The sequence below is a fragment of the Perissodus microlepis genome, chromosome 22, assembly GCF_051167445.1.
Source record: "Perissodus microlepis isolate ML-2025 ecotype Zambia chromosome 22, ASM5116744v1, whole genome shotgun sequence".
Taxonomy (NCBI): domain Eukaryota; kingdom Metazoa; phylum Chordata; class Actinopteri; order Cichliformes; family Cichlidae; genus Perissodus; species Perissodus microlepis.
The window spans coordinates 16542211-16555900 of record NC_140481.1 but is presented as its reverse complement, the minus strand read 5'-3'; the positions used below and the strand labels follow the sequence as shown (position 1 = coordinate 16555900).

General features: G+C 40.2%; 1 protein-coding gene across 3 annotated transcripts; it reads right to left on the bottom strand.

Moving 5' to 3' along the window:
- Positions 1-275: 275 nt before the first annotated feature.
- LOC146362830 (uncharacterized) lies at positions 276-13650 on the bottom strand. Of its 3 annotated transcripts, none has more exons than XM_084918615.1 (13): positions 13296-13650; positions 11862-11930; positions 9492-9516; positions 5007-5105; positions 4766-4905; positions 4541-4660; positions 4384-4429; positions 3351-4266; positions 3153-3261; positions 3008-3073; positions 2799-2900; positions 2465-2696; positions 276-1382 (listed from the first exon to the last, which is right to left on the bottom strand). In XM_084918615.1, exons 1-13 carry the CDS (start codon positions 13353-13355, stop codon positions 1144-1146), a joined length of 2223 nt encoding a protein of 740 aa, XP_084774741.1. In that variant the 5' UTR covers positions 13356-13650; the 3' UTR covers positions 276-1143. The 3 variants fall into 3 exon arrangements, with proteins under 3 accessions (XP_084774741.1, XP_084774742.1, XP_084774743.1); XM_084918616.1 differs by having other exon boundaries at positions 2465-2693; XM_084918617.1 differs by having other exon boundaries at positions 5007-5090.
- Between the last annotated feature and the right edge of the window lie 40 nt (positions 13651-13690).

Here is a 13690-nt window from a genome sequence, read left to right as displayed (position 1 = left end):
GTTTTTGTTTTTTTTTATTATTTGATTCACTAAACAGTTAATTGCTCAGGTAGTCTATATATCTCCAAGTCCTCATTTATAGTAAAATTAGCAAAGTGACTTGGAAAAAACAACAAATGCATTTTATATATACATACACAGATACACAAAATGAGCATCGGAATGGGGGAAAAGGTAATTTCATTGACTTTGAATGAGGCATGGCTGCTGGTCTGAGTATTTCAGAAACTGCTGATCAACTGAGATCTTAACAGTCAACCAAAAAAATAAATATATCAAATCAAATCACTTTTATTGTCACATCACATGTGCAGGTACACTGGTACAGAACATGTGAGTGAAATTCTTGTGTGCGAGCTTCATCCATATATCCAGTGAGTTCTCTGAGAGAAAATGCCTTGTTGATGTCAGTGGTCAGAGAATAGACTGTTTCAAGCTTAGAGGAAGGCATCAGTCACTCAAATAACCACTCATTAAACACAATTTATGCAGCAGCGTATTTCTTAATGCACAATAAGTCCAACCTTGAAGTAGATGAGCTTTAGCTGCAGAAGATCACATTGGGTGCCACTTGTGTCAGCTAAGAACAGGAAACTGAGGCTACAATTTGCCCAGGCTAAGCAAAATTGGACAATAGAAGATTGTAGAGCAGTCAGTGTTTTTCTCAGAGTCTCACTTTCTGCTGCAACATTCAGATGGTAGGTTCAGAATTTGGCATAAATATGAAAGCCCTTCCCTTTATAACCAGTGTTCCCATCTTCTAATGGCTGCAGCCAGCATGCTAAAGCACCACAAAGCTCAAATGATCGCAAATTAATTCAGTTAATTCAAAATAAATTCACTGAAAATATGAAATACAATGATGGCAATAACAGTATTACTTTTCTGGTTGTTGGTCAGTAAGAAATTTGAAAAAATGAAATGATTACAACTGCAGTAGACAAGTGTTTTAATTCTTACACCAGATGTCAACATTTGATCAACCAAGGTCTTTGCAAATATCCAACACAAACAACAACAAAAAAATAGAAAGAAAAATGAAGGGAAAGAAATTTAAACCCAAATCACATTTTAAAATCTGAACTTTACCTTAAAACACTGCATTACAATAAATGATTAGTAAGGAGATTGCAGTGATGACATTTATTTCCTTGCCACAAGTTCCAGGAGGGCGGAGGTGATTTTGTCCAGGTTGTTAGAGTACCGGGGTCCTCTGGGCATCCTGGATTCTTGATCCATGTGGAGGGGAGGTGCAGAAGAGTGAGAGTCGAAAAACTCTCCAACAGGAGGCTGGTAGTCACGAGAGGGCAGGGATTCTGGAAACCTTTCAGGATAAAAGGGCGGCTCATCTAAGCGGTTTGTATGAGGAGTTCCAGATTCCTCTGACAAAAAAAAAGAGGAATGAAATTGAATTACATGAAAGAAAGTGGAATCAGCCACACTTCCTCTGACACAGGGAAGCTGAATATACAACTTATTGTTTATTATCTTATTTAACGATGCAATCAAATTCATTCATTACATAAAATCAAAAGCTCAACTTGGACACCTTTGCAAAGTATGCCTCATTATACATAAATTCAACTAAACTATCCTAAAAGGATACCACAACAAAACTCAAAATACATTCAAAGAAGAAAATCCCATCAAATTTCATCAAAACCTCAAAGTTCATAAGTTTATTTTATTAATACGTCAATAAATTGGCATTCGATCCATACAACAACACATACAGCACAATTCCAGACAAAAGGCATGATTATACCCCTCCCTCTCCTGTTTATCACACCTGAACCATGCCTGTTGTTAATGTGATGAACTATACCTGTGGTTATTCTGCTACAGACACCTGTTCATGTGGAACTGACTTGAAAGCACAGAGTTGGGAACATCACAGCCTGCAACTGTGCAGATAAATTTGTTTTTAACTGATGAGATATAGAAAGGATTTTGAAATGAAAAAAGCAGCCAAATGATGATTTAAGCCACAGATGAGGATCTTTCAGCAGGACAATAATTCACAGCCTACCAGCTGCCTGCTGAAAGAATATATTCTAATAGAGGGGCCCTCCCTGAGCCCTGACCCAAATCCCACACATCACCCGAGGGATACCATGGAGAAAATTACGTCAGCTGGTCGAAGCTCTGGTGTGGATGAACTGAAAGCCTTGCTGACTGGAACATTAGGGAAAACTTTGCAGGTATTATAGAAACTGATCTACCCTACCTTTCTGGTATAAGCAGCTCTACTAATGGATGAAAGAGTCTTTAAAGAAGCAACTATTGAGTGGCCATCTACTGTCTGCCTTTATTTTGAGCTGTATATTGATTTAAAACCTACCATACTTATTTTTGCCTAAAATCTTTCAAGAAAATTATGCTCGTGTTATTTTTATCAATGTCTAACTTTTATATAAGACTATTGAACCCTAATGGGCTTAAATAAACTGCACTGTGCACATACCTTCAAAGCGGCCTCTTTTTGAGTATCTGGAATCTTCGTGTGCAGGGGGGGGATAAACATTGTGCCGCTCCTCTGGAAGATGCTCACGCTGCCTCCAGTCTCTGAAGTCGAGGTCTTCTGGCTGTCTGTGGTGCGAATCATCTCTCATGGTCCTTTCGAACGGCGGCTGTCGAGGGTCCAGCTCCATGTTGCTGTAGTTTCTGGGGATCCCTTCTCGACCATGGCTGTTCTGCTACCATGACAAACCATACGTTTTGTTAATATAAGCAAAGTCTTTGTGTTCTTCTACTAATATTATATTAAAAAGACAGGCGGTGTGCAGAATGACACATACCACAGCTTTCTCCATCTTTTTTGTTTTGAATTCTTTAAGCAGGTTGCAAAGTTTACTTTTCAAGAAGTCAGCCTCTTCAGCATTCTCAATTTCAATGTTGCTCTAAGAAAATGTGAAAGGGAAAAAAAACAACACACTGAGAACTCTTTGAGTGAATAGTTGCATAACAAAAACATGTGCAAGTCGCCAATAAGGATTAATTGTCTTACCAGCATATCAAAGACGCCCTCCGACTCAGAGCCTCCTCTTTGGTTCATTTCAGGATGATGTGGACCCTAAAAAAGCAAAAGGTCTTGCTCAAATAAAGATTTGTTTTACTGGATATTACTTTACTGTGATGTCAAAATAAACTACCTGTGGTTCTCTGTAGATGTCTGAAAATTGTCCTCCACTCATTGGTGCACTACCTGGCCTTGGGTCACCTCCAAACTTTGGAATTGGAGATCCATAATTATCCCCATACCTTAAAGCAGCAATCAAACATGTTTTTATTTTTATTTTTTAAAAAAGCCCACAACACTTACAAAAAACAACTACAATTTTTACACTTACATCTCCCTTGTGCCTTCCACTTCCTCTGGAGTAGCATCAGAGAAGCGGCTCTTTCTTTTCCTTTTACCGTGAACATCATCTTCGGCGCCTCCTTTCAGGAACCGCCTGAATGGCTCTGGGATGTTAGAAATGGCTCTGCCAACATCCATGTGTCTCTGTGAGGCTGGGCCTCCTGCTCTCCTATCAACTGCCTCATCCTGATGTACCTCTCTCATCTCATGACGATAATCTTGAATTATATTGAACAAATTGTCACGTGATCGGTCCCCCTCCATAGATGCAGAGAAGTTCCTCCTCCTGGCTTCTGGTTCACTTGATCCCTGTCTACCTGCTTTGTTCATACCGTCGTGCCTATCAGCTTCCCTCTCCAGGGACCACCGCAGTTTATCAACTTCAGGGTACATGGCCTGGGAGGGTGAATACTCAGAACGACCGTTCCCACCCCTGACATCCTCAGAGTGGAAATCCTGAACAGACTCTCTTTCTGGATAGGCTCTTCTATAAGGAGGCGCCCCCTCAGGGTAATAGTCAGACTGACCGAGGCCACCAGGCAGCTCCTCCCTAAAATCATACTTGGGAGCATCACCTCGCTCAACTGCCAAACATCTTTGTGAATCGCCACCATATCCCTCTTCATACTGATGACGATAATCAGAGTCCATGTAGCCTTCTCTGTACGCATGGCCTTCCCTGAAATCCGACCTTCGCGGTTCATCTCTGGTGCGCTCATTGCTAAGCCTGTTCTCCCGCTGGCTGCGCCTGTCTACGTTCATGTTAGGGTCATTCGGAGGAAATGCAGATGCGTTTGGGTAACTTGAGGCATGCTTCCTTCGGTGATAGTCCTTGAGTTCGGGTAGGAGTGGTGGCAAATCTTGTGGGTTCGTCTGCTCCCTGTTTTGCCTCGGCCTTTGGGAAGCTAATAATAAAGTCATAATTAGAGAAAAATACAACCAAACGTTTTCCCAATGTGTCTGTAACCTTTCCTTGTATTTTAAAATTACTTTTTAACCATGTTTATTATCAATCAAGGTACCTCTTGAGCTGTTTGATCTACTCTCGTTCCCCTTTTTGAACAATGACTGGGGAAAAAAAAACAAGAATAATAAACATTTACTGTATGTAACAAAATGTATAGAATTTTAGAATCACAAAAAATATGGTGTGTAATCTGGGTAATTCATCTGGCATACCTTTGGAGTCCCTCTCCCATCCTGTCTCTCTATTATTTCTGCTTTGGCGCGCATAATCTTCCCCCCGAGGGTTTGTACAGAGGGTCTATCCCAGGTCACCAAGTCAGGCCGCTTCAATTCCTACATAGACAGAAAGGGAATGTGATCTCTCTTTGCTTTAACATCTTATTATAAAGAAAAACAGAATAACAAAGACGTATTTAAGTAATGCTCTGCATGCTTTACCACATATTTCTGCCTGTGTTTGCGTCCAATCACATGACAGACCATTTCTGCAAGGACAGCTGACTGATTACAGAGCTTACATAAGTATTTGGGGCCTATTTGTCGGTCACTAGGAGGCCCCTCTTCCAAAAAGTTCAAACCTGGAAATTAAGAACAAGCAAAAAGTTAAAAACAATCAAATAATCTGGTATTTAAAAAAAACAAAAAACATCTGCTTAAAACTTTCTGCAAAGTTATTCACCAATGATAGGCTCATCCAGATTCAGGTAATCCAGGTACTCTATAATATCCTTAAACTCCGGTACGTGTCTTCTGACAGACCGTCCTGGGAAGCCACATGCTAATAGTTAGCAAAAAGACAACAAAAACTACACAGTGTTTTTAAAAGTCATCATCACAGTATAACAATAAGACACGCGCAATACTAACTGCTTCAATTTAAACTCCTTATTAGAGGATGAGTCTTTATTAAGGGTTAACAGGGGTAAGGGAAGATTATAAGTCAATATAAGACAAGGTCTGGTGTATTGCAGCTGCAGCTGAATGGTATAAAATCTTCAGCTTAGATCTTAACTATCTTAGATTTCTGATAAACTATCATCTAATGTATGAGCCCCAGTAGAACTTCTAGTCCAGACAGTTTATTTATTTCATGTTGCTTTTTGAATGTCATCAGACAAGGAAAAAAAATGTTTCCATGATTTTCTGAAACATGTACCTTGTGTGGCATAATGGATTTAATGGCAAAAAAACATCTGAACTCGAATGGTACCTATATTACCAACTAAGAAATGTTGTTGTTTTGTTTTGTTTTTTTTACAATATCCCAATATTATTGTATTAAAAATATCCCAATAATGGTGTAAATGTTTAATTTACTTGTGCAAAAGGCATAAATAAAACAAAGTTATTGAAGTGCATACTTGTACAACATGTTCCTTTATAAAAGACAGTTACACCAAACTGTGGACAGATCTGCAGAGATGTTTACTTATCCTTTCGTCATCTGAGTGTGGAGTATTAGTGCACCCACAGATGTCCTGCCACTAGAATAACTGAATACATATGTATAGTTGCTAAATTTAGTCAGAGTGGATTTTGAGGGAGTCATACAGGCACAGGCTGGCCAGTGCCATCTAATTTTGTGCAAACAGCTTGTTTGACTGACATTTTTAGAAGTTGTGAAGATTTCCAACAAGCTGCAGCTGTTGCTTGAAGAGCAACACTGGAAAAGCTGCATTTTAGTAGCCATGTGTGGTTTAAGAGCAGTACAGTATTTTTTCTGATCTTGATACGACAATGCTACACATTTATTTCAGCAACTTATCATGTAACACCATAATTAAATCACAAAAAGGCTGTTAATGCAACCAAATTTGGCAAAAAGTGCAAAGATCCAGAAAGGAAAAGAAAAACTAAATGAGCGGAGAAACCCAACAAATGCAGATGCTTCTACAAGTGCACTTCATGGTAAATAGCATCCAGTCACGCTCAGCGGCACGTATACAAACACAGGCCCAGTTGGTTCTGTTTTTGAATCACGATGGCAAGTGCAAAACATCAAAGTGGCTTTGAAACAGGGTTCATTCTTGGGGCACGAGTGGCAGGAGCTTTAATCGCTTGAGGCACCAACACGCTCTGCGGCAGTGATCTAATAAGCATGGGTAGGACATCAAGTTTGATGTATGAAGGCTGTACGATAATACCTACTGACTCAAGGGCAACAACGTACAGCTGCAAAATCTTCATTGTTTGTTTCCTTGCTATATCCACCTTGTCACGGGTCCTGTAAACTGATGTAGACACACTGCAGCTGCCACAGCTAAGATACATTTTCCTCTGTGTTGGAAACAGGTGGTAGGGAATGTAGCACTTCCATTTATTCAGTTTTTCCCCCACATATGCTGATGTCTCTCTTGCATTCCCATTGGCTGGGTAGTAGACACAGGTCATGGCTGACGTTTCACTGTGAGCTGCCCTAAACTTCTGACCCTGTCAGAAAATTTCCCCAGCCTCTGTTTTGGTAGAAAAGCTGTTAGAACAGCCAGCTTTGATCCTCTCTCGCTGTAAGATGTTGGATCACCGCTTTGGAGCCACAATCAAAGATGGCACCACTGCCATCCATACCCAGCTCCCCGAATATGGGATTTTGGGGGCAGATGCTGATACTTATTTTCCATCCTTCCATTCATTTAAAAAAAAAAAAAAAAACAAATAATTTTCCACTTATCCAATTCAAGGTGGTGGGGGATCTGGAGTCTATCCCAGGTGGCTTGGTGTGAGTGTGAGGCAAGGTAAACCCTGGACAGGTCATCAATCCGCAACAGGGTTAACAAGGACAGACAGACAACCATTCACACCTATGGGCAATTTAGAATCACCAATTACTTTAACCCCAATAACTGGATGTCTTTGGACTGTGGGAGGAAGCTTGAGTACCCGGAGAGAACTCCCGCAGACACAGGGAGAACATGTAAACTCCACAGAGAAAGGGCCCGGGTCAAACACTAGATTCAAATGATATGTGTATTATGAATCTGTGAAAGGCCCATATCTGCCGATTTTAATCAGCCAACCAATCAGTCAATTCAAATCCTTTTGGGTCATTAAAGGAGTTTTATGGGTTCACCTATGGAAGAGTTTGGGAAAATTTGTTACATAGGTGTAACAATAGCTCCATATTGCAGTGGTTCTAACAGCGAAATATCCAGTTTAAACTCAGGAGGAGACAAACATCCCGTTTGGCTTGCCTCGGGAAGGATATCCAAAGTTTAAAAGAAAACTGCCAAATCATCTACCCACTGTGGCAACTCCTGGTGAATAAAAGAGCAGCTGAAAGTAGCTTTTTACACAGGTGTAATCATTTTCACCATTCCAACTATGGAAGGTTTCAAACTGGGTCCACGTGATGGAAATTTGATCATTAGATGGTTAGAGCGATGCTCTGACATACATCCACATCCCTCCAAGTTTTCTGTGACCCCGTGGACCCATCTACAGAGATGAGTCCACCAGGTAGAAGTGAAAAAAGTATGCCAAGACTTCTTCTCCGTAGCGTCTTCAGCTGTCTGAGTATAATCTTCTACTTACGGCTTTCAAGTTGGTAGTTTGCAGAGTTTACCACCAGCTCTGCAGACCATTGTTACATGGTGTAGCTGTTTACTGTCAGCAGGGGGCTGACAGTAACAACCAGTGCCCAGGCTTGCTTGGGCTGCTGTTGGTTGGTCCTTCAGGCACCCGCGGAGAGGCTTTTTTTTCTCCCGTTCATGTTAGACTCTGCTGTCGGTCCCTTTCCTATTCCAGGCAACTTTTCAACCAGTCAGCACTGGACTTGCATCGCCCACATTGAGCTATGTGCTGTTGGGGCTTTGGAGAACCGCACACAAGCGCATTTGCATAGGTTGCCTTTGCGTGGGCAAATACCTACACAAACATAGTACTGTAATTCCCACATTAGACTGCACTTTTCACCACCACCAAAACCAAAAGATGGAGTATCTTTTGGAAGAAATGTATTAAATCCCCCAGTTGAAATCCAGACACTTGTTGAATTAATATCCACTTCACTTCTTGGAGACTGTGTTTACCCACTGAGGTGATTACATACCTACTGAGCCTTGTTTCCCATTTGCATTTGCATGAGTTCATTAACAGGAACTCTGAAGTCATGTAGTAGCTTTCCTGACACGCCACCCCTGTTGACATCTTACGTTTTCCTATAATTGTGTTTCATGTTCTTCACTTTCTGTTTGCATTTCTTCATTGCGTGACAGATGCCATGAGAGGATTCGTTTCAATACAATGTTCACGCTTCTGGTGCTGCATTCCTTTGTTTGACCAGTGTACACTTATATCTGGAGCATTCACGGTACACCTTCATCACTCAAAGTTTCTCTTTCCCTGCTGGGAAAGTACCTACCCTAAAAACCCTGTGAAGAACTGTGATGATTCCGAGTTCCAGGAGTGTGGATACAGAAAAATGGGGGTACTACGTCCAACAGTCAGCAAACCTAAGAAAACGTTCTTGCAGTCCTATAGGACCAAATACCAAGGTGCTCTGAAGATGGTCTGGCCCAACGCCATAATGAAAAACTTATCTGAATATCAACTTGGAAACATCGAAGCCATGTGACCATTTTAAAGTCCACATTTGTTGGAGCAGAAAGCTGAGTCGATGTGAATCCAGTTCCTCATACAGACTTCCATTTCATTTTCAAAACTAAACATGAAATCACTGCACTGTGCTAGATAAAAAGTATAAATCTCTTAAATAAACTTCAAATTTCTAACTCTCCATACCCAAATTAAGAAAACAAAATGGCTGAACACACACTGGCAGAAAAAAAAAGCCACAACAGCATCAGTGAGATCACACACTGATGTTCAAAAACAAGTCCTGACTTGCAGCCGATGTTAACCAATTTGATCACTGATGTTAGGTTTGGGGCTTTGTGTCAGTGGTCCAGATATAACCTGAGATGCATCTAAGGAGCCTAAGCCAAACTACTGAAGAAAAAATCAATAAAATCTGGACAAACTATTTGTCCTTACACGTTGACTTCTGGGTATCTTTATACATTTACTTCTAAACAAAACTGCTGCCCATTAAAACCGGAATGGGCACTATTCACATGTACATTGAATTACCCATCAGAACAGACACATGGCCAGGGAAGGAATAAAAAAATAAAAAAATAATAAAAGAGGGAAGATGAATTCTACTTACCAGAAGTTACTAAGCCACTCTCTTTCTGCCAGGAACGAAAGGAGAACAATAAAAATAAAGTCAATCAGTGCTGGATAAACAACACTGGATGTAGTTCACCTCTGCTACAAACAGAAAAGGAGTTATTTTATGGAATCAAACGCATATTAAAACCAAAACCACAGCTCAAATGAGGTGCAGTAAAGGTGCCTGTCCACACCTGTCTTTTTAGTGTGCGTTAGATCATAAAGAGATAAAGCAGTTAAGGACTAAGGAGTTTGTACTCCAGTCACTTTTCACACAACTGTATAAATTAAACCCCCACCGCGGGAGGTGGGAGTTATATCTGCATGTGAATATATTAATGCAAAGAAACAGGATGTAGCTATATTCAAGATGACCAAAAGTTCTATTGAAACATCTGGAGGGATCCTTCAAGGAACTGTTTATGGGAATGAAATGCGCCAGCACACTGCTGGGGCTAAACCAAGGTCCAAATAAAACTTTACCATTACAAAAAGCTTCAGTACGGATGTCAAACTGAAGCTGTACTGGTCTGCAGAGTAGCCTCCTTGCACTTGTTGTCGTCGTCGTTGTTGTTGGTGGCAGCGCTGCTAGGAAAGTATAAATGTATACCTACGTATACATTTTTCTGGCTCATAGAAAATAAAACCAGTTTTAAGTAGGTCTGCGACTCAGCGGAACGCCAAACCAGCACCATCCAAGAATTAGCAGCTGATTTGCCATAGTGGTTAGAAGACAGCCAAAAGACACAAACTCAGTTCAAGCAACTTCTGCTTATGTGCTACACAGATTCTGCACTTGGCAATAAGGTCTGCCAAAACATAGCTACCCAAATAACCAAACAGTGGCTGACTTCCTCTAGTGTAAAGACAGGAAGAGAAGGGCACCAGTTTAGTTCAGCGGGATGAGCAGGTGACCATATGCCATATGGCCAGAGAGCAGTAGGACCGGGTTTGAGTCCCACCCGCAGCCCTTTGCTGCATGTCTTCCCCTATCTCGCTCTCTCCCCGCTTTCCTGTCTCTCGACACTGTCACTATCAACAAAAGAAGAGAAAGTAAGACGCTGATGAAATGTTGCCATGGCTCCACAGTCCACTGTTTTTGTTTTGTATTTTTTAATTCAGTTTGTTTTCCAGGCTTGACTGTACAACAAGTCACTTGTTAAATCAGCACGTGTGTCTTGGAAGGCACACTTCCCAACATAATGAACAAGAACAACCAAGAAAGCTCACATGACTTTACCTAGTGGAACAGACCCGAACCTGGCTCAAAGGCACAGCAGACAAGTTCCTGAAATTTTCTTGGGCATTAACAGGAAGAAGTTCAAAGACTTATGAAGCTGACACATCATACATGACATGGTTCAAGACCATTTCCTTTGTGAAACTCCACTGTGTCAGCATAGTCTGTGGCCACTATTAAAAAGAAAAACAAGTTTGTTTTCCTCATTTAAAACAAACACAACTGTCCATTATTGGCGCAAAGTTCAGGATGCATTGATGTGAAGGGGCCACTAAAACAGGCAGATGGTGGTAGGGGCCTGGTTTTAGTAGAACATCTGCATCTGGGGAGGTGAGCAAAGTGTTGAGAAGAAATGTCTGGCTTTTCTTTGCAGAAATCCTTAAACCCCTTCACCCAAAGAACCAACCAAGCCTGCCTTTTTCAAGACTCCTTCAGAACTTGCCATTTTCAGGTTGTCAGTTGCTCGCTCCAAGAGTAATTGTAGTTTTTTCCCAGACTGAAGGAGAAGAAGAATGCTGTGTGAAATACACAGCCAGGCAGGCTTACACACTCTGTTATACATCATCGAACTAAATATTACCCTGTCATCCTTGCACAAACTTACTGCAATGGCAAGAGACACAGTACTCTTCTGAAATGGCCAATCCAGCTTCTTCATAGCAGTCAAACACAAAGGTGGAAAGCATCCAGCTTTCCTGGTTGATTCTGTAGCTCAAAACTCACTGAACCCTTGACGGCAACGGCTGAAGAGAGGCAAACCATGTCAACTTTAGTTGTCACTACTCTTGTACTTACTGTAACATGATTTTTTTTTTTAAATCTTCAGAAGAAACAATGTGTTCGACTGTCAAGACTGAAATAAGAAGAGCTGTCAGATGCAAAACCAGGAATTAAACCAGGAGGGGAAAACTGTAGGTGGGCTTCAAACAAAAAAAAAAATTAAAAGATGTGAGCAGCTTGGAAAACTTGTTTCTCACAGACGTCTGGTACCTGTGAAGATCTGAGACTAAAGAGAAAGTACATGGAATAATGCAAAAACGATGATAACATCACTTTTTAATACATTTTAAATGACTGCATTACTATTAATGTTTAGCTTTCTACACAAGTAGATTTCTTGAGTACCTTTATATGTCCTGGGGTGGTCAGGTGTATCTTGTACAGGGTATCACCCCTTAAGGATTTTTCACAGATCTTGATTGAGAAAGAGCAAAAAACAGATTAATTAATAACAATAAGCTGACAGACACAAATAGACACACTAAATTAAGCCTTATTCTGTATTTTAGTTACAAAAGGTAACTTAACTCTAAACTATATGACCACTTTTAACCCTTAAATACTGTTCATTTTATATGCTTTCATACTATAGTCTGTGTCAAAATTGAACTGGGCCAAGAATTCCTTCACATCAAGTGTATAAAACAAATTCTAATATACATATATCTTTATAAAGTATAAATAGTCTATCTGACATTAATAAAATGATGAATAGTCCTTAATTGATGTTTCAGAGAACAGGGTGAGTGTTTTTTAGATTTTACAACACTCATTTTTGGAGAAAAATATTAGATATCACAAAATATGATGACCTATTTTACCTAAGGTGAAAAATGTAGCACCTGTAATGTTTAAAAGATATTATAATGAGATGGAAAGAATGTTACAACCATTAAAACACTCAACTCTTCATTCTGGATCATATAAAAATGCTTATGACTACCATATATCAATACAAATTTAATAAACACTTAGAGCAGGTACTTAGCATGTGTGGGACACATTTTAGCTTTTCGTGTACAACTGGGATTTTTGGAGACCTGCAATGTAAATGTGTCTGTCTTAAAAGCACTTTGAGTTAACTTCTGTTTAAATGTGATATTGGATATAAATAAAACAGATTTGATGGTTAACACAAAAAGGTTCAGACATTTTTCATAGTGCATGTGTTCATAAAAAAAGATTTTACAAGATTAATTTGGCTACTTACTGAACTTATAAGAGAAACAATAGCGCACTAGTATCTGGTATATCAATACCAGCGTTGTTATCGATACTACAGATATTTGGATCGATTCGCCCACCTCTACAACAAAGGCAATTTTCGTGACTGAACGAAGGTTCCTCTGCCACCTTTGTCCCGTAAAAAATGCTCACAACTTGGTATGTACAGTTTTAGTTTCAGGGTTGCCTAAAATCACGTTTCTTTGATTTTCCCCACAGTGATGGATCCAAAATCCTTCTGAGTAAATACGCGACCCAGATCCATTCAAATTTTAATTTTATTTTTGACTCACTTCATGAAAACTCATGACATTTTCAAGCTAAAAGAATCACATGCTGAATCACTGCAGTCAAACGTAAAAAAAATGGATGATGGAATTTGACCAGAACAGTATGCAATGGTTAAAAAGAGCAGGACCAATTCAAGTCCGATGTCATAGACCCCCAGAGGCTAGCTAAAAACGTTAGCTTTGCTCGCGGCACGCTTCCTTTTTTCCGGGAACCTCGCTTTCGCCAAATTATTACATGTCTCTCAGCTAACGTTAGCATGCTTACCTCGCATTCAATAAACGCGATATCCTCCTCCTCATATGGCGTTTCGAAGTTATCCATCATGAACTTTAATCAGTGGCCGTACCCTCTAGAGGTAAAGCTACCCGCTTAGCGACTGTTTACTAGCTAAATCGCCTGAGCCAAGCTAGTTAACTGTTGTTATCAGATGGTAGCAAGCGTTATTGTTGTAACACTAGCGAATTTGCGTGTTTTGTTTCTTTTGTTTTCTATATTAAATACTGTGTATCATATCCAACAAATGTTTACACAGCTATTGTATTATTAAGAAACTAGGGGAAAATAGCTTCCTGGTTGATGGGCGGGCGGACGCTCGCTCTAAGAAACCCACGTGACCGGGGCTGTAGCCACAGCCGCGGAGCCACACCGGCGTAAAAGAA

Bases quoted from the DNA above. Each gene is read 5' to 3' on its own strand.
- LOC146362830 (XM_084918615.1), bottom strand. From the start codon at position 13,355: ATGATGGATAACTTCGAAACGCCATATGAGGAGGAGGATATCGCGTTT. The intron at 4,267-4,383 runs GTACCTTGATTG...CTTTATTATTAG, and splicing joins TAGATCAAACAGCTCAAGAG to CTTCCCAAAGGCCGAGGCAA. The intron at 3,262-3,350 runs GTAAGTGTAAAA...TGCTGCTTTAAG, and splicing joins GTGGAAGGCACAAGGGAGAT to GTATGGGGATAATTATGGAT.